General features: G+C 42.7%; 1 protein-coding gene across 2 annotated transcripts in view; it reads left to right on the forward strand.

Annotated features, from left to right (window-relative positions):
- The window catches only part of sv2a (synaptic vesicle glycoprotein 2A), a 43,457-nt gene that overhangs the window by 1,740 nt on the left and 20,186 nt on the right, over positions 1–21,531 (forward strand). For both annotated transcript variants that reach the window (XM_013131764.3, XM_013131765.3), the window contains exon 2: positions 15,573–16,321. In XM_013131764.3, coding sequence (XP_012987218.1) covers positions 15,715–16,321 — 607 coding nt within the window. In that variant the 5' untranslated portion in view covers positions 15,573–15,714. The remainder of the gene's footprint in view (positions 1–15,572; positions 16,322–21,531) is intronic.

Raw genomic sequence — 21,531 nt, forward strand, 5'->3', positions numbered from 1 at the left:
GCTGAGGCCAAAAAGCTCTATTTTAGTCTCATCAGATGATGGAATCGTCTTCCACTTTGTTTCAAGGTCTTCTACATGCCCTCTAGCTGAAATTTTATGTTTTCTTTCCACTCTTTGACACTTTTTTAAATACCTAGGTTATTGTTGAAGTGTCTCCAAGCTCAGCTATGGAAGAGTGCAACTCCTTTAGAGTTGTCATAGACATCTTGGTGACCACCTTGGTAACTAGTTAATTTTTCACCCAGATACTCCATCTTTGAGTATGGCCTGTTCTAACCAGATTCACCCATGTGCCATATTCTTGTAATTTCTTTACAATAGACATAACTGGTGCTTTAGAAGAACCTTTTTCCGCATTTGCTTTGGAAGTGTACAAATCAAAATCAATTTCGATGTATTGTTGTAACACAATAAAATGCGGAAAAATTCAAGGGGGGTGAATACTTTTGATTGCCACTGTAGATATTTTATTTGGGAGGGGGAGTTGATTTACACATAAAGATTAAAATGTAATTGACTAATGCTTTGTGATTTACATCAGATTTATCATCCAATTAATGAGGCATATGCATGAGATCACAGTCCCTGCCAGGTTTACACAGTATACACTCCCTCTCTTTTTACATGCTGGTTGTCAGTCAACTCCGTCTGTAGCAGCCCGTGAAGCCAGTGGTGACTCAGCTATTGATTTATGTTTTAACCTTGCAGTTATCCCCCTGTCCGTTTCTTGGCTGACTTAATTCTCCCGGTACTGTGGTGCTCTTTGTAGTGCAACCTAGAGAGACTACTCAACTGTTTGTTTGTACAACTATTTTGCACATGATCGCACGTTCCTCTTCAGTGGAGGATCGTCATTGGCATTGCAATATAACTCCTGTTTTTTGTGCCTGTATAAAGAAGCCACTGAGGCTTGATTGGTTATTTGCATACTTGTGTTAAAGGCAGTATTTGTGAAATACAGTGGACGTCACATTTCTTTAAGTGGTCATGTGGCACAGGACAACCCTAAAAGTCCAGCAAGCTTGACAGTGTCGGGAAGCACTGGCTTTGTAGGGTAGTAGTTCTAATAATGCAATAACAGTTCAGTTTGAAGTTCTCCATTAAAGACAATAATATCCCAGGTATGAGACACCAGGTTGTGCCTCCTTAGTTAACAAGAGCCCAGGAAAGGCTGCGGGACTGTTGGGCATTGGGTCTTATTTTCCACTTGCTCTGCTGATTAGGGTGTGCTTTGGCTCTCCTCAGAGATTAGCCTTGTCACAAGTTAACACTTGCTTTGCCTCTGTGAAAACTGACAGCACTGAGACTTACTGCATTACCATAACACCTCCTAATACAGGCTGTGGACCATGGCACAGTGTCCTCCACTGGGTTTCATCCCCATCCTCCAATTTCCAATCCACTATCGTTGAGATCACTAGATCCATGGGGAACTAAGTTTAGACAGTCCTGTTCCCTCACCACTTATAGGGACCAAGAAATACACAGACCATTGGTCAGATTCACTACAAGTTAGACATTTCTTGTCCAGTATGGATTTATTGTACTACTAAGAAACAATCAATGCCTTTCTTTGCCCCTCGACAGAGGACTTGAAACAGTGATTAGTATAAAGCTTGTTAACATCAGTCTTCCACTGACAGCACATTTACCTTTAATCTGTCATGGGGGGTCTACCTTAAAGGCACATCGTGTGATAATCCAGACAAGGCAATTATGGTATAAAGAGGTAGTAAACCAGACAGTTCAACTGCACAACAGCAAAACAAATAGCCTTGCGGCACCCTGTAGAAAAACAAGAGCAAACCATGTAATTGTACAGTAGTCATTTTAAACACCTCATTGCACAGTATGCACAGCACAATACCATGCTTCAAAATGGGTAAATACTTTACTGTCCAACAACACAATTTCGCAACAATATAAACCAATGCATAATATTGAACTTTGGGAAATGTAGTATATTTATGTATAGAATGTGGTGTTGAGGATATCGGGTACCTCTGACGCCAGCATTATAATCTTTTCCACCTATAAACCCTGCAGAATATTCTGCAGTTCTTTTAGAGAAATGTCCCTCTCCTTTTTGGTATTTTGCTGCAGTGTACAATTTCTAAGCTATTGTTAACCTGCCACTATGCTCTGAATGATTCCCTTCCCTGCATCAAGGAAGCTGTATACTTTCCCCAAACTTTCCCCAATCTGGCACAAGTGGTCACGTTTTAACTCATTTCTGTTCAAAGGCGTAGTTATGTTAGTGCCTGCTCTCGCTTATGTGTTTGACGCATGCCTGCTGAAACTGCAGATCAAGTACCAAATTGTTGCTATGAGTCATGAAGCCACAATTAAACTGCTATAGGTCAAATTAGATTGATAATGCCAATAGCATCTAGAGTATCAGTCTTTGATTAATGTTGGACACAACTGGTATGACGTGCATACACCACTTACATAACCTTTTTAGTGTGGGACTGTAAACACCTACGGGGTGGACCATAATGTCATTGATGGGTATAAAAATGTAATTTACTTTCACGCTGCATTAATCAACTAATTTCAACCTCCCATTTCCCCTTTGAAGCTATCTCAAGTAGGCCTTTGAAACGCAGTAAACCTTTGCGTGTTCAAATAGCAACTATCCTGACGGCCACATATATTTTTTTATAAGGGTTGTTGAATTATATAAAAATATGAAATGAAAATAAGTATGTGCCCTATAGGCCGTTTAAGCCACTGGGTCCATTACACATGTACCTCCACAGCACTGGCTCAGATCTGCCCGGTTAGTTTCTGTTAGTTACATCTGATTTTATATTTTTTGGGCCCTAATGTGAGACTTAATTTAGGGTGCACTGACATAGAGGCATACTAAGTTCTCATTGTCAGGGGTGGTAACACAAAACACCTTTTCTGGAATGTTTTTAATAGCAAAAATAACAAAAGTCAATGTAGTTTTCAGCAATTAAAGCTCACAATGTTTAATTAGACCTACATACCTGGTTCAGGGTTAGTCAAAATCTAACACTGGCACACTGTACACACTCACACACACACACAGTCTAATACACTAGTATTTTAATAGGATCTCTATTAAAACTTAACTGGTAGTATTGGGCATAACCTTTGAATGATTTCAGATAGAGGCACACAATCTTTAGTGATGTAAAGATACAAGCATTGACTATAGCCTTCCTCTGAGGTGTGTTTTGTAGAGTTGTGAGAAAACACTCATGCTTAAAAGGGATTGAGCAGTAAAAAAAATAGATTAACAGCAACATAAAAAGGTATGATGACAAACATGCATATTAACATATCAATTTTGAAAGAGCCAATGTACATGTTACTGTACTGACTGAGCTAATCTATATATTACAGTACAGATTGAGCCAATCTACATGTTACAGTACAACCTTGAGCATTTTTCATTATAGGCAGTGGGATAAGATGACTTTAAGATGTTAAATCACAGCAAATAATCTAGACTCATATTACTATATTGCTTTATTTTAGAGTGGACGAGTCTCACTGCAGTACATATAAGATCTGGAAAATATGAAGGGGAAAATCCATTGTGTTATAATTAGTAACATTAATTGAATGAAGAAATAGTGCAAATGTAGAGTCATTCCTGAATACATGGATTGTAGATGTTCACACAGATACACTTACTGAACACAGGAATGCATCCTCAGCTGTTTTTCTTCCCACTTAATATGCCAGGGTAGAGAAAAGACTAAATGCAGGGATGACATGCTGTTTAACATGTTGTTGCTGACTGCTGTTTTGAGCCCAGGGTGGATCTGCCCACGGAGGTTACACCTGGGGAATACTGACACATTGGGCTGTGCCTTTTTCCAAGGGACCTCTTTCTGCAGACCCCTCCCCAATATCTGGGTGGTTGGTGCTACTGTATGAGCAATTAAATATTTACGCACATCCAAACATGGCACTCGAGCTGGACAAAGAACAGCAAAAATAAATACATATTGTCCTGTCTTTGTTTGCTGCTTCAGGACAGCAGCCTGTGATCTTGCACTGTGTAACTACACCAGTGCAATGCTGTGAGAAACCCAAGCATACATGTTTTAACTTCCAACTAATTATTTTATAAAACATTTTTCATCACTATTGATCAATGGACAAATATTACTGTCCAGATGTACTTGTAGCCCAGGTTTCCCTGAAAATAACATTTGTATATCCACAGTAAAATAAGTCCTATATCAACATAACCTGAAAGGCCGATCAGCAAGGAAGAAGCCACTGCTCCAAAACCGTCATTAAAAAGCTAGACTGCAACTGCACACTGGGACAAAGATCATACTTTTTGGAGAAATATCCCTTGGTCTGATGTAAAATTTTTTTTAACTGTTTGGCCATAATGACCATCATTATGTTTGGAGGAAAAAGGGGGAGGCTTAGGCAAGCCTAAGATCACAATCCCAACTGTGACACACTGGGGTGGCAGCATCATGTTGTGGGGGTGCTTTGCTGTAGGAGGGACTGGTGCATTTCACAAAATAGATGGCATCATGAGTACTTCCTTAAGGCAAAATGGCTTAAGGAAAACAAGGTCAAGGTATTGGAGTGGCCATCACAAAGCTCTGACCTCAGTCCTAAAGAACATTTTTGGGCAGAACTGAAAAAGTGTGTGCAAGCAAGGAGACCTGCAAACATGACTCGGTTACACCATTTCTGTCTGGAAGAATAGGCCAATAATGACCCAACTTGTTGTGGGAAGCTTGTAGAAGGCTACCTGAAAAGTTTGACCCTAGTTAAACAATTTAAAGGCAATGCTACCAAATACTAATTGAGTGTATGTAGACTTCCGACCCACTAGGAATGGGTTGAAATAAAATATAAGCTAAAATAATTCATTTTCTCTACTATTATTCTGACATTTCACATTCTTAAAATAAAGTGGCAATACTAACTGACAGGGACGTTTTACTAGGATTAAATGTCAGGAATTGTGAACAACTAAGTTTAAATGTATTTGGCTAAGGTATATAAACTCCCGACTTCAACTGTATTTTGAGGAACATAGTCAGGGTAGGGAGATAGTCAGGGTGGTGGAATCAGAGTAGATAAACGTTAAAAACCGGGGGCACCAGGAGGGCATTTTCCACCATAGAGGCATCCTATGAGGGCACATTGTCTTGCATGTAGGAGCACATAGAGGCCAACAGATTTTCTAGAATGTAAGGCAGTCTACATGACACTGCATCACATGATCTCCATTGGAAGGGCACCCACTAGGATCATTAATCACATTTCCTCACACATGGGGGCACCCATGAGTACAGTGCATAAAATGTTTCCACTGGAAGGGCACCCATTAGTGCACTGCATCACATTGTCTCCACTGGAAGGGCACCCAGAAAGCACTTCACATTTTCTCCACTGGAAGGGCACCCAGAGGGCACTTCATCACATTATTTTGCACATAGGGGCACCTTGGAGGACACTTTACCACATTTCCTCACACATAAGGGCACCCATTAGTGCACTGCATCATATTTTCTCCACTGGAAAAGCACCCAGAGGGCACTTATTCATGTTTTTTTTAAAGAAAGGAGCACCTTGGAGGGCACTTAACCACATTTCCTCACAAGTATGGGCACCCTAGAGGGCACTGCATCACAGTTTCTCTATTGGAAGGGCGCCCATTAAGGCCCTACATCACGTTTTCTCGCACGTTGGGGCACCCTAGAGGGCACATTGTCACGTTTTCTTGCAAACTGGGCCTCCGTAGAGAGTACTTTATTATGTTTTGTCCACCATCCAAGAGGGTGACAAAAAACTCGGGGGCATGGGGCAGGTGGGCCGATTTAGTGGTAGTTCCAAAGCTGAATACAACTGCACCGCTCTTAGCGCATTTTGGGTTTTAGCCAAATTAACCAGTTATTTGGAAGAGCCGAATTGTCGGATTTGTTCCAGAACGGTGGTGGTCAAAAGCGCGAACACTATAAATCTGAAGAACCATCTCCTGGTCACCAGGTGTATTATTACAGTATTATTAGTCTTACACTATAATAGTGCCGTAAAATCAACAATATAGACAATTAAATCATTAATAGCAATTAATTGTGTGACAGTTAATCATGAACTAAAATGTCATAAGGAACTTGTGGATTACAGGAAGTCTAAAATCTGCAGCCATGCCCCAGTCCTCATCGAGGGTATCAAATGTCCACATCTCAGAGGACCTCTCCTCAACACCTCAACTCTGGTCAAAAAGACACAGCAGCGCATGTACTTTTTGAGGAGGCTGAGTGCATTCTGACAACCTGTGCCACAGTGTGGTTTAGCAGCTGCTCCATAACCGACTGGAAGGCCCTGCAACGGGTGGTGAAAACCGCCCAGCACATCACTGCTGCCCAGCTTACTGCCATCGTAGTCCTCCAGCGCAAGTGCTGTCTGCACAGTAGGATTATCAGGGACCCTTCACATCCAGGCCACAAACCCTTTGCCCTCCTACCATCAGGCAGGCGGTACAGGACTCTTCAGTCCCGCACCAGCAGGCTCAGGAACAGTTTCTTCACATCCACCGTAACCCTGCTGAACTCTGTGACCCATCACTTACCCCCCCCCACCCCACCACTCAGGGACCTTGTTGCACTACTCCCTTGTACTACTCTGACACTTCCTTGCTATGCCTAATAATGGACGTTTTCAGTTGTTACTGGTATGTGTCTACCTCAGGAACCTCACCGCTGCTATCCTTGCATTTCAGTTGCGCATGCTCCTTGTACATTCATTTTGCCTCTTTGCACATTTAGTGTTGTCATTGTACTTGCATTTTTACGGTTGTTACACACACGTCTACCTCGAGGACATTAGTGCTGCTATTTCTGCGTCATGGTTGCTCATGCTACCTTCCTACAGTACTCCTTAATTTGCCACGTTTGCACATCTTATGTGCCATTTAGAAATTGCCAATTGTGCCCGAACAACTGTTATCCCACTTGTAACATACACTACACTTAATACTTGTAAACTTTCCACCCTCCTCTATTTGCCTTAATTGCACATTTAGTATTGCAATTTGTACTGCATTTGCTTTCATTGGACAACTACACTTACTACTTGTAATATGCATACGCTTAATACTTGTAAATACTTGTAAACTTCTGCCCTCTATTTGCACTTTAGTTTAGATGTTTACTGCATTGCGTTGTACTGTCCTTTTCAATGACAATAAAGTTTAATCTAAATCTAAATCTAAAATAATCATGACAGCCCAATTCAGATCCATATCAGTATTCCTCCATAGCTAAAAGGTTTCTATATTTCTAGATCTATATTTATTAGATTTTTCTCTAGAGCTTTATCTGAATTTCTTTGACCCTGGCAACTACACAATTATTAGAGAAAAATAAAACACCAAAAATAACAGCGTGAATACACCAACGACAGCATACTATTTGCGAGGTACTCCGTACCCAATAACGTATTTTCCAAATACCGTTAATAATATCATTAGCATATTTCTGCTTTTGTGTTGTGTAAATCTGAGAATTGTGTAAGTCCACACATCTTTGTGTTATTCCAGGAATTGAACCCACAACTCTGGTGTTGCATGTGTCATTGACAAGATGTGAGCAAAGTCTCAAAACAGGATTGAAGGGAAATAGTGCCTGTTAAAATGTTCAAGATTATTATATTACTATTTTTACAGTTATGTTTTAATAGAGATCCTGTTGTAGGCTTTTTTTTTTACAGTATAATATATATTTCTGTTAAAGCATCAATGATTATGGAAGGTGTCATCATGAGATTCAAATATTCCAAGTTTTATGTTCAATATATTTACATTTCTAGTGCAAGAGTTTAGGATTAGGGTTATAATTAAGACTCTCTATCTGTCTGCTTCATCTCAAAAGAGATCTCAATTGTCCAACATGATGTATAATCTGAGGGCAATTCAATTACTTTACTACTTACAGCATAGTCTGTCATGTTGGAGTATTCTCAGAATTCCAATTCATGCAGTAGATTCTCTTCCGTGTAGAATTAAATGAAGTGAAATGGTATTGGTTTAACCTCTGGCCATTTAGAATTGCACCTTGCCTGTTCGAGGGGAACCATTTTAAGCACATAGCCTACACTTCATTGCACAAATTCAAGAGGATTCTTCAGTTACATTCACAGGACCAACTGCGTCATAGGATCTTTATACATACAGTAACTTCAACATCTAGGCCAGGTCAGGTCATTTCATTTTGGAACACGTTGAGACACATTACCAGTGTCCTGGGCCCTGGAGGGCACTTATTCACAAAAAGTGTTCAAAATCAATACAACACAACAAACTAACATAAACCCAGGCGCAGGGACCAATATCCAGCTCTTTGAACAACTTACACTTTCTGCTTTCCCAGGGGCCTTTTCAGCCTCGCCCTGACGAGGCCTGATTGGGGGCATCAGTGCCTCGTCAAGGGGTGGAGCCCGAGCTGCATTTCGAAACAGGGCCCTGTATCGCAGCCGAGGCCAGGTAGTTCTCCCTGGGGCTTGGCCCCACACTGGTGCAGGAGAGGGTGTGTTCACACCACGATTTGTATCTAAAAAATTTATTGTCTCCATTTCGACCAGCCCACCCAAACAAAACCTTGTCCAGCATGGCATTTTCACAGAATTGCCAATCCAAATGACTAAATCTATTAAATGTTAAATATTTGGGATGATTAGATTTACTGGGAATTGCTTTCTCCTCTGTAATGACCATGTTATGATTGTTCACTTCAGATTTATCGTTGTTACTGCATGATTCTATGAGGCTTAACTCTTTGTTTCACCGACGGTAAGTGTGAAACATTTTGTAGATTGGATACTGCCCAGCCAATAGACTTGAGTGAACAGTCCTCCTTAGTGTGTATCTCAGCGTGGTGGACAGCATGGAACCAGCGTAGGTGTTTCCTGACTGGGTTCTGCCAGGATCATATTCAACAGACCAGACGTGTGCCGGCAGTGAGTGAGCCACGCTGACGGCCCAGCATGCAACATGCTCACATAACACAGGTGAGACTAATGCTCACATAACACAGGTGAGACTAATGCTCACATAACACAGGCGAGACATGGCTTCACTACTGCCGTATATCTCAAGAATTACATTCCCTGGGAACTATTGTAAAAACTGTGATTATGTTCTAAGTGATTCACAGAACACCTTATGAAGTCTTATGGTTCAAACCAATAACAATTTGCTTGTTGATGCTACAATTCTGATTGCCAATTACAGACGTCATTGTGTAATTTAATAACTTAGTTTGCCCATATATAAAAAAAAAAAAACAATTGTTTTCTGTCCTGAATCAGAGGTTCCTAACCTTCACCAAATGGAAGCACACACATATTTTTAATATATACTTTGGAGGACATGTGAGGTAAGACCATAGTCACAAATTGGACCTCATTCATTTGGGAGGGGGGAAAATGTAATGAATAATTTTATTTTGCTCCATGGTGGTTAGGTTTACATTTACTCTTCTATTATGCAACCTCTGACATCAAAGAGTTGATATGTACTTACCTGCCTATTGGATTTTTAACCAGCTCTGTTTTGGGTTGTAACTAAGGACATTTCTCATCAAATCATAACAACGTCTATCGTCTGAAGGGTCATCATGGGTAAAGGCCTGTCCTACAGTGTGCAGTTGGTGCTGTTTGCTCAGTATTGTGAAGAGCTAAGCTGTGGAAGCAACAGCCTATAGGTTTAGTGTTTAATCATTAAGACAAACATGGTTCCTTTTATGAAGGCCGTTGCTAAATGTGATTTAACCCGGAGTGACAGCAGTGGCTCACCCCCAGCCACACAGGAAACAAATTACAGACGTCTGCATTCAGGTGAGGTGGCAGAGGTCCAAAATGGAGGTGTTCTGAAGAGTGTATATGTGTAATGAGCGGATGAGTTATAAATAAAATACCAAACTGAGTCATCGGTGTTGAAATCCAGAAGCTGCTAATAAGATGCGGCATGAATGTCTTTAACATCTTTTCAGTTATGGACAGAAATTATTTCAGAATTTTTATATGTTCTGCAGATTTTTGGCAGCCAGTGGTTGGCTTACTGACAGTCCCTCACCAGTTGATTCTCCCAGTACAACCTAGCAGGTTTTGTACATTCATAACCGGTCTTCCCTCAGAAGACGAACAATAGAACAATCTGTCTCTGCTGTATTGTGGTGATGGGCTCTCTGTGTTTCTGTCTGAGATTCATTTTCCAACACTATACAAATGCCTGTACCCTGTCAGATAAAATGCGTAGATCAAGACATCTCATTGGCTTGGTCATCCAAGCACTTGGGATACTACTGCACTGGACGGTCAAAGCATAGATTTTTGACTTATTCTTTCAGAAAAACAGTGCTACTAGTGTATATTTATGTAACCACGTACAGTACCTGTGGGGTTTCATCGAAGCACAGATGAGTCAGTGGGATTTGATTTAAGTGAGGGAGTCGAGCCCTGCTGTCTACAGGGTGCACCATCTATCTCATTAGTGGTTTAGTCCGACTGTCATCCATCTTCTAACTCTGTTACTGGCTGACCTCTTCTTAGCAGCCCTGTCTCACCCTAAATGTTTATGGAGTTGCTGCTGATTAAAATGTCACTCCCTTATCACTTTAATGTCTTTGGTAAATCCCAAACTGCCCAATTACTGATTTATATGCATATTTCATACCTAACCTAGCTTGCCAGTGTCTTTATGAAGCACAATTGTGGGTATTTCAGATTTTTTTGTTGGATTTTTTTTCTGCCTGAAGATGTTGTAGAAAGTAGATTTTACTGATGGGCTCCCTAATTGACTGCTGCCATTTTCTAATGGGCTCTTGACTTGTTCTTAGCAAAGGGAATGGCAATTTGCATTCAAATCAACTGCAAACAGAGGAGTCAGTTTGAGTTGACTAAAACCTAAACCTATTCCCTCCACATTGTGTGCAAAAATCAATAAAGCTTAACGTATTAAACTACACCAAAAGGTATGCATCGTTTCTGTACTCTTTAACAAATAAGATTGGAGGACACCCAGCCATTGCCTGACAATTCAAACTGAAATCCTGTGGAGCTCTGTTTGCTTCTGTGGAGACTGAAACTGTTCTTTGGAAAACATTTGTGGTGATGTTAGAATCAAGAGTGCTGTACAAAAAGTAATTGGATCATCTCTAACTAATCAGAGTAACAAAACCAATGACCCATGAACTACGATGTAAACTTTACTGATGTCTTCTTACAGTACGCTTATCCAGCATGACATAAAGATGGGCTTATGTCGGTTATATTATCTTCCAGTATATATTTGAGTTACAGATTTGTTAGCATTAGCACTTATGTAACTGAAAAATGCTACCTTTACTTTAGCTTGGCAGGACCTGCTATACATGCGCTCCAGGGGTTTTCCATATTTTCAGCCAGCAGTTTTGAAAGTTGTGCTCACATGCCAAAACTCTCTTTTTGTGTATTACGCTGTTCATTTTCCCATTTAATATGATTCGTTACAACCTGCAACATGTTACAAAACCAATGTATTATGTTATAAATCTGTTGTGCCTAACATCCTGGAGTTCATCTGTAAGACAAGCAAATTACTTTTTTCCTTTAGCACAGCGTTATCTTAGCCTCAGGGATCTGGTAGTTTCCAGTTAGTTTTTTCTCTCGTTTGTTGTAAGCCAGTTGGTGCTACTCCTATAGTGTGTGGTGGATAGAGGAGATCAACTTTCCCCTTGTCATTCTGTCAGCTCACTAGAAGGATATAAGATTACATAATTAATTATTTCATCTTTGGCAAACAACAGTTTTTGTTTGTCTGCTCTCTGACACTTAATTTATTATCAATATATAGTTAATTAAAGTTGCCAGAGCTAGTACAAGATGTGCTTTATTTTGGAATAGCCTAACTAATTACCCTGTTATCTTATCAAATGTCTCTCTGTTGTAGGCTATATTAAGCCATACGTTGTTGCATAAATGTGTTGTTATGTTATGGTAAGCGTCGTCGTGACTCAACAGTTCTGAGAAATGAATGGTTTTTCATTCAATTTAAAATGCAAACATCTGCATATTTGCAGTAACATACTTTTCTGATGGGGAATTGTTTTTTTCCAGTGATGGTTCATCACTAACAGATGGTTCTTTTTAGGTGTTTCTTTTTGGTGAATGTTGGAAACTGATCGCATTGGGAAAAGGAGCCGTTCATTTAGTTACACTAATGATGATGTCAGGCAAAACTCCCACCAGGCTCCGAGGACACCGATGTTTTTACATGGCGTTCCTGTACTGCAACTAAAACCTGCCGTTCTTCTCCTCATCTCTTAGTTTACACACCTCAGCTAAAGCCTACAGAGGAATCACAAATTATTGTCTTTCTGCTGTAGGATTAATTTACTTCTACGACCAAATCGGTCAAATTAAGATCTACTAACTGGTCATTTATTAGTCTGTGTTGTATTATGTCATTTTCATGCTTGGATGGGAGAATATCGTCGCTGATTTAATAGGATTCCCTTCTCATCTCCCATCTCCCATGTTCAGTACCGTGCACAGGCCTTCCGAGGGGCATGTGCTGTACACGGACGGACGATGTGTTGGAGAGAGTGACGCGGTAAAAAGACGGATGACACATGCCCATCAGAGTGAGTGATGTGCGGATAACGGACCGGTCGGTGTGCACGACGTATGTCGCCAGGGCGACCGGGCACATGTCAAATGGAAAGGGCACTAGATAGCAAAGTGTCATGTGCTCTGCACAGGTTGAGCCTTACCTGTGCACGTGCCCACCCGTGTTATTTTCCATTGATATGTTGGTCCCAGGGTATTCCGTGAGTAAATGTAGTTTTCTTATAAATGCCTCTGGCATGCAGTCGGCATAAATAACTATTATTGAGCTTCCAGCTCTCTACTTCCTCACTGTCTGTGTACGAAAGCCAAGCACAAGGTCATCCCCTTCATGGGAAACCTTACTGCAAGCCTCATGATTTATTCATACTGAGGCGCTGCTCTCATTCAACAGCCACTGGTCATGTAGATTTCTACTTATCGTTATTTATTTCACTTTCAGATTCTTCCCTTTCTGTTTTTCAACTATTTCAGCCTCTTGGCTTTACATTATCGAAAGACTGTTGTGGCTGTGTTTTTCATTCTCTCGCTTTCTCTTCCCTGGATGATGGGGTAGGACGGACCGTGGTTTGAATGCAGTGACCAGAGGATTCCCGAGCCAGGGCTATAGCAGCTCTGAGTCAGAGGTAGGGATGGGAAGGACCGGTGTGGGTCATCTCCCTGACTGCCGTCTTCATGGAGAGCTGGCTTTTATGCAGCATTCTGGTGCCACAAAATGCACAGCGGGAAGTGAATGAGGAAAATGCACGTGCAATATACTGACCTATATTTGCCCAGCAGCGAATGAGATGACGACAAGATATGTACAGAGGATTGTATGAACCTAAAATTCAATGCACTCCCACAAATGCTAGTTTTGTGCTATTAGCAGTGTTGTTGACCGTGTGTCAGTGTCACGGTCGCTGGTGATTTATGTATACAGTATCTAGATGTAGTCACTGTGTGCTAGAAATGTGGGAATGAAATACTGAAATACTGCAATTTGTTTTGAAATACTGAACTTAAATGTACAAAAATTGCTGCATTATCTTAACGGTTAAACCACTGAGGATCAGAAATTGATCTTCAAATCAAAGCTGGCAATCTTAGTTGAAACAGGAATGTAAAACCCATAATGCTGGAACCATAATGCAAAGCAAAGAAACGGCGGACGTTGCTGCACATTACTACTCAATACCTTGGTGGCAAGCAGAGGTGTGACAAACGGACAACGACGCTACTGTTTCTGCGGATCAGTTTCAGTCCGTTTAAATGAACGTCTCTTGGAAAGGGAGTGTTCCTAGCAGTCCTCGGGGATATGGGCCAGCATGACGTCTGAGGTGCCAGACCCCCTGAGGGAGCGTCTCTCCTCAACCCTGCAGCCTTTCTCCTCTAGTTTCTGTCACATCTGATGCCTCTTGTATCACATTAGCTGGCTGTTACACAGTTGCCTTGGTAATTATGCGTGTGCCATTTAGACACGGATTATACCATGTCCCAGGACCAGAGTACCTCTTACGTCGAACGTCTCCTAGTGTTTGACTGTACAGTGTTAACGGATTAAAAGTCAGCCGCTGTTACCATGCTGGGATGGGGAGTGTATCTGGACGGTCGTATGAATGGTTCAGTCTGTTCTGTCATGCAGTTGGTCATCTGGGCGTCACAGCACTAGGCAAACCAAGCTCCACACGGCTCTCCTGTGCCCCATCACTTTGGATCTGTATTGTTCTCACAGCAACAGAAAACAGTCGACTTCTGAAAACCCCCAATCAACTGTTTCTATTCGGTTTGTTTAAACAATCATGTTTGTATTTGAAAACTCAATAGCCCACATTATGCAAGGATTTTAATTAAGTGTGCGCATTTTGGATTTATTTATACTAATCTGACAATCAGACTGCATGTTTGACTGTTGTGTATCTTTGTGAAGGAAATAAGCCAGGCTTTTGTGTGGTGGAGATGCAGGGAAAAAAAGCAGGGCTCTCGGCCGACAGATTTAGACGACTTTGTTCCCCCGGGTGGATGTCAGACCTGCCTGTTATCTCTGGGACTGTAGCAGGAGGGCAGACACTGGGGGGTTAAATATCCCAGACCAGCCGGGTTAGCGTTGCTGATAGGAATACACAACAGAGAGAACAGAGCAATGCTGAAAACCAATTATCCGTAGCCACAAATAACAGAGAGAAGCCAGGGGGAAGAGGAAGAGAACCAGAGATGGGGAGGAGCAGAGGGAGAGATGACTAGGAGAAGAGGAGAAAGGGAGGTGACTGGAAACTAGATGGGTAATAGGGGAGGGCAGAGACAGGTGAAAAGGAAAACAAAAGAAAGGAAATGAGCTAGACACACTAAATTAAACACCAAAAATCTGCAAGAAAGTATTATTTCCATGCATTATTTCACTAAACACTGCCAGAGAATATCTGAAGTGATGTAGCTGTAAGACATATTGCCCGACAGGAAATTATGTTTATTTGTAGACTTCCTGTGAGCAATTGTGATGAGCTTCTAATGGGGTTGTCAGCACAGATAGTTCCAGATCCATGGTTGTTGCTTTCGCTATTAAGTTCCCTTGAAGGTTTGATTAATGCCGAGAGCCATGCTGTGGACTGTGCAGAAGCTAGGAAAGAGCTATATGAGATAACTACTGTGAAATCAATGCAGGCAATTGAATTAGAACAGTAGTTTTTCTGTCGTTAGTTACTTAAAGCTGTCATGTCCACACTTACTTAGGCCATTACATTGGGTTAGATGAGTTGGGCTTCAACCAAAAACATGAAAGCTCATTTTTGTTTTGGACTGATGATTATTGTTTTTTGACTCTGCCTTTTTGCTGTATTATAGACATGTGACATCCTGCTGTAATTGCAACAGTATGGAAACACCACAGTTTATATTTGAAAGCTGAAAATGTTGTGTTATAGTGGTTTTAAAAATGTAAGGTTCCCTAAAAGCACTTTTCCTTCTTTCATCCCCAGGTCTGTATTTGGAGGAAAGTCTTCTGGCTGCAGCTGATAGAGTCCTGTGGTGCTGAATACCAGACAGTGGAACTCCATGCTCTTGATCCACTTGTGATATCTCCCATTCCCAGCAGCAGCCAGCCTCATCTACAGAGCCAAAATGGATGACGACTATGGTCGAGACGGACGGCAGGATTTCATTCGTGGTGCCAAAGATATCGCCAAGGTAGTGAAGAAGCAGGCAGGCAAGAAGGTGGGCCGCGGCGTGGACAAAGTGGCCGATGAATACACCAAACGCTCGTATAAGCGCTTTGAAGAAGAGGACGATGATGATGATTACCCTGTGCAACGGAGCCAAGATGGCGACGGATACTACCGCAACGACAGCAGAGCCAACGACGATGACGGTGGACACAGTGACTCCACAGAAGGTCACGACGAAGAGGATGAGATCTACGAGGGCGAGTACCAGGGTATCCCCGGAGCAGAGTCTGGTAAAATGGGTCCCGTGGACGGGATGGCCCAACAGGCACAGTTCCGGGACCTGGCCCAGTTTGAGGCAGAGAGAAGGAAGGACCAGGAGGAGCTGGCACAGCAGTACGAAACCATCCTACAGGAGTGTGGCCACGGAAAGTTCCAGTGGACGCTGTACTTCGTGCTGGGGCTGGCTCTGATGGCGGACGGCGTGGAGATCTTTGTGGTGGGCTTTGTGCTGCCTAGCGCAGAGAAGGATATGTGTCTGTCCGAAGAAAGCAAGGGCATGTTGGGTAAGATGGTTCAAATGGCCTGCATGCTATATAATATTCCCACTGTATATAGCATGCTCTCTATTCCCGCTGCTCTATATTGTTGCTTCTCTGAATTCCTGGTCCATTTGGTCTTTTTCACTTTTTAGTCTTATCACTCCATCTCAATGTCAGTGTTAGAATTTTTCTGCCTGCATGTCTACATGCGTTACAAAATTCACAGATAGAAAGAGGTAAACTTTGAGGACAGAATGTTAACTTACTGACTAATATATCCCACCCACTGACCGGTGCCATGATAATGAGATTATCAGTGTTATTCACTTCACCTGTCAGTGGTCATAGTGTTATGGCTGATTGGTGTATCAGTGTTATTCACTTCACCTGTCAGTGGTCATAATGTTATGGCTGATTGTGTATATTCTCCAGTCCTGCCAAGTCAATCTGTCACATTGGCTCTGTTTTCAGGTGCTGTGGCTGATGGAATATATCTATACATCCCACATGACACTAACATAGAAATGACCCATTTGACATCCATACATTTGGATGTAACTTTTCTAGTTCTGTATGTTATATGACAACTCAAGTGTGTGTAATGGATCTAGCTATGGATTCCCAGCAGCCACACACCCCCATGTGCTCTAGGAGGTCAGTCTGTGTGTGTGTGTGTGTTTGTGTGTGTCTCTCTCTCTCTGCTGTTTCTGTGTCTGTGTGTGGGCACTTGTGGTCTTGTACAGTATGTGTGTCTCTGACTGGGTCTCTGAGGGGGAGGGAGGGGGACAGTAGGGGGACAGGCCCTTGGTCTCTCCCCGTTACACAACCGGCCTGACTCATGCTGGAGTGCCTCTAATGTGTGCTGCCACGCTGCCCCTGGGTCCTAGTGTCCACCCAGCCTGACACTGAGGTCAGGAGAGAGCACTGTTACTGTTGTCAGGGAGCCTGTCTCCATATTCTCAAGTGCTCTGGCAGAACAACACAGCTTGTGTGTGTGTGTGTGTATGTGTGTGTGTGTGTCTGTGTGTATGGGCGGTAATGGCCCACAGTATATTCACACCTGCTTCACTCACACAGCAGCAGTAAGCCTTATTATTGAGGAAAAGAGGTGATGTATATGTTGAGACTCTAGGTCAGTGTTTCACCACCCTCCTCCTGGACGCTCTCCTGCCCTGCGTGTTTTAGATCTCTCTGCTCTCTGGAACAGGGTGGAGGTACACTGCTTTAGGTGATTGGAACATAAATGGCCACGGGGACATGTTGTGATCAGGAGGAGGGCTGAGGTGGGATGGGGGGTATTGAACAGATATCGAACGGATGAAAGGCGGACTCCAGCCGTAGTGACGCGTGTTTCACTGGTGGATGGACGCGCTCATCGGGAGCAGACAGAGCTAAAAGTGGCTTTGGGAATCTTGTTGGCTGGGTCTGCAGCACAGGTATGGGAATGGGATTTTTGTTGGTACAGGAAACATGCGTTGTCACATGTATCTGTATAACTTATGACTGACATGGAGAATATGTCTCTGCCGTCTCCCACAAGATATTACTGGAGAACTGCTGAGGATAATTTTGTAATAGTTCACTGTTGAACAGATACCACTTGTACCGCACAATTAACTTCTAGTGACAATATCAAGAGTCCTTTCTCTTGATACCACTGGGTCTAGTTGAATGGTAAGACTAGATTGAAATGACATGTTGCCTTTAGGCTTTACCTTGGATGTTTTCAAGGTGAGCAGCCAAAACCTTGGGATCATTACTATTGCCATCTTTGGTCTTCCATTGTGTGTTGTGCCGTGTTTTTTAGGCCTACCTTGGCTGCTTGCCCCAAGGGGGTAGAGAACATTTCTCTCCCGCTGTTTCCTTGGCCTTTAGATGGTAACACAAAATAAACTGCTTAGAGTAACAGTGGAAAGGTGGAGAGATGGAAGGAAGGAAGGAAGGAAGGAAGGATGGAAGGAAGGATGGAAGGATGGATGGAAGGAAGGATGGAAGGAAGGAGGGATGGAGGGAGGGAGGGAAGGAGAGATGGAAGGAATGAGAGATGGAAGGAAGGAGAGATGGAAGGAAGGATGGAAGGATGGAAGGAAGGATGGAAGGAAGGAGAGATGGAAGGAAGGAGGGATGGAAGGAAGGAGAGATGGAAGGAAGGAAGGAGGGATGGAAGGAAGGAGAGATGGAAGGAAGGAGAGAGGGAAGGAAGGAGGGATGGAAGGAAGGAGGGATGGAAGGAAGGAGGGATGGAAGGAAGGAGGGATGGAAGGAAGGAAGGAGAGATGGAAGGAAGGAAGGATGGAAGGAAGGAGGGATGGAAGGAAGGAAGGAAGGAGAGATGGAAGGAAGGAGAGATGGAATGAAGGAAGGAGGGATGGAAGGAAGGAGAGATGGAAGGAAGGAGAGATGGAAGGAAGGAGGGATGGAAGGAAGGAGAGATGGAATGAAGGAAGGATGGAAGGAAGGAGGGATGGATGGAAGGAGAGATGGAAGGAAGGAGAGATGGAAGGAAGGAAGGAGAGATGGAAGGAGGGATGGAAGGAAGGAGAGATGGAATGAAGGAAGGATGGATTGAAGGGAGAGATGGATAGAAGGGAGAGAGAGATGTAAAAGGGACAGACTGTGACATCAGAGCTGAGCTGTGCCTGTTTCTCTCAGCAGAAACTTTGGCCATGCATTGGTATTTTCCATGAAGACAGCATGTTAGCAATGTTATTAGTGTATTAGTCAATTACTGTACCATTGTTAGCTAAAAGATGTGTTCAGTATTTTTAGGGGCAACATTAGTGTTATTTCTATGGACATCCAGAAGCTGGTGTTCAAATGCGCTTCTATTTTCGTCAGAGGGCAGTTTTTGAGATGGGAGAGTAGTAGCATTTTGCCTGAGGTAAAATCAACTGGCCGCCTTGCTCTTCACTCAGTGATGGATCCTCTGCCCCTGGCTCTCGCAGAAAGCTCAGTGCTCTCTCGCAGAAAGGGGAAATGGCTATTAATAGGGCCCCCTTACCCTCCTCCCCCCCGTACCCTCCTCCCTCCCCTTGCCCTCCTCCCTCCCCTTTCCCTCCTCCCTCCCCTTTCCCTCCTCCCTCCCCTTTCCCTCCTCCCTCCCCTTTCCCTCCTCCCTCCCCTTTCCCTCCTCCCTCCCCTTGCCCTCCTCCCTCCCCTTTCCCTCCTCCCTCCCCTTTCCCTCCTCCCTCCCCTTGCCCTCCTCCCCCCCTTACCCTCCTCCCTCCCCTTGCCCTCCTCCCTCCCCTTTCCCTCCTCCCTCTCTTCCTCTGTCACAGACACACACAAACAAACCATCCCACAGCCCTGGAGCCTCAGTGAGCTCGGGCACAGTGCTGCCACTGGTCGACTGTGGCCCACCTCTCATCTCTCTCATCCTCCCCTCCCCCGTCATTTTTCTCTTTTGGTGTGTAGCTCAGCTGTCTGGAGGTTCCTTCTTCCTCTCTCATCCGACCTCACCACCACTACCTTTACCTCTGTCTCCACCCCTATCTCCTCTACCTCTAAAGAGAGGTAGAGATGGGTAGAGGTAAAGAGAAGTAGCCCTCCCTCTACCTCAGCCTCTACCTCGCTCTGTTCTTCTTAACGTCCTCTCATGGGAGTCTCCCTTTCAGCTTACTGTTGCCAACGGCCTCTTGGGTACAGTACATCAAATACACATGATACAAACCACCCCTGTACGCAAGTTGGCACTATACAGTTACAATACATTCACTGAATTATGCAGTAATGTAAAATAAACATTAGCCATGTTTTTAAGTGCTACATCACATGTCTTGTGCTGCTGTCGGTGGCTGAGATAATGTTGGTAATTAACCTGACTACAGATAGAGATATAGGAGTTGTTACTGTCGGTGGCTGAGATAATGTTGGTAATTAACCTGACTACAGATAGAGATATAGGAGTTGTTACTGACGGTGGATGAGATAATGTTGGTAATTAACCTGACTACAAATAGAGATATAGGAGTTGTTACTGACGGTGGCAGAGATAATGTTGGTAATTAACCTGACTACAGATAGAGTTATAGGAGTTGTTACTGACGGTGGATGAGATAATGTTGGTAATTAACCTGACTACAGATAGAGATATAGGAGTTGTTACTGGCGGTGGCAGAGATAATGTTGGTGATTAACCTGACTACAGATAGAGTTATAGGAGTTGTTACTGATGGTGGATGAGATAATGTTGGTAATTAACCTGACTACAGATAGAGATATAGGATTTGTTACTGACGGTGGATGAGGTAATGTTGGTAATTAACCTACTACAGATAGAGATTTAGGAGTTGTTACTGACGGTGGATGAGATAATGTTAGTAATTAACCTACTACAGATAGAGATATAGGAGTTGTTACTGATGGTGGATGAGATAATGTTGGTAATTAACCTACTACAGATAGAGATTTAGGAGTTGTTACTGACGGTGGATGAGATAATGTTGGTAATTAACCTACTACAGATAGAGTTATAGGAGTTGTTACTGACGGTGGATGAGATAATGTTGGTAATTACCCTGACTACAGATAGAGATATAGGAGTTGTTACTGACGGTGGATGAGATAATGTTGGTAATTAACCTGACTACAGATAGAGATATAGGAGTTGTTACTGACGGTGGATGAGATAATGTTGGTAATCAACCTACTACAGATAGAGATTTAGGAGTTGTTACTGACGGTGGATGAGGTAATGTTGGTAATTAACCTACTACAGATAGAGATTTAGGAGTTGTTACTGACGGTGGATGAGATAATGTTAGTAATTAACCTACTACAGATGGAGATATAGGAGTTGTTACTGACGGTGGATGAGATAATGTTGGTAATTAACCTACTACAGATAGAGATTTAGGAGTTGTTACTGTCGGTGGATGAGATAATGTTGGTAATTAACCTACTACAGATAGAGTTATAGGAGTTGTTACTGACGGTGGATGAGATAATGTTGGTAATTACCCTGACTACAGATAGAGATATAGGAGTTGTTACTGACGGTGGATGAGATAATGTTGGTAATTAACCTGACTACAGATAGAGATATAGGAGTTGTTACTGACGGTGGATGAGATAATGTTGGTAATTAACCTACTACAGATAGAGATTTAGGAGTTGTTACTGACGGTGGATGAGATAATGCTGGTAATTAACCTACTACAGATAGAGATTTAGGAGTTGTTACTGACGGTGGATGAGATAATGTTAGTAATTAACCTGACTACAGATAGAGTTAT

This window comes from Esox lucius, chromosome 20, assembly GCF_011004845.1.
Source record: "Esox lucius isolate fEsoLuc1 chromosome 20, fEsoLuc1.pri, whole genome shotgun sequence".
Lineage (NCBI taxonomy): Eukaryota > Metazoa > Chordata > Actinopteri > Esociformes > Esocidae > Esox > Esox lucius.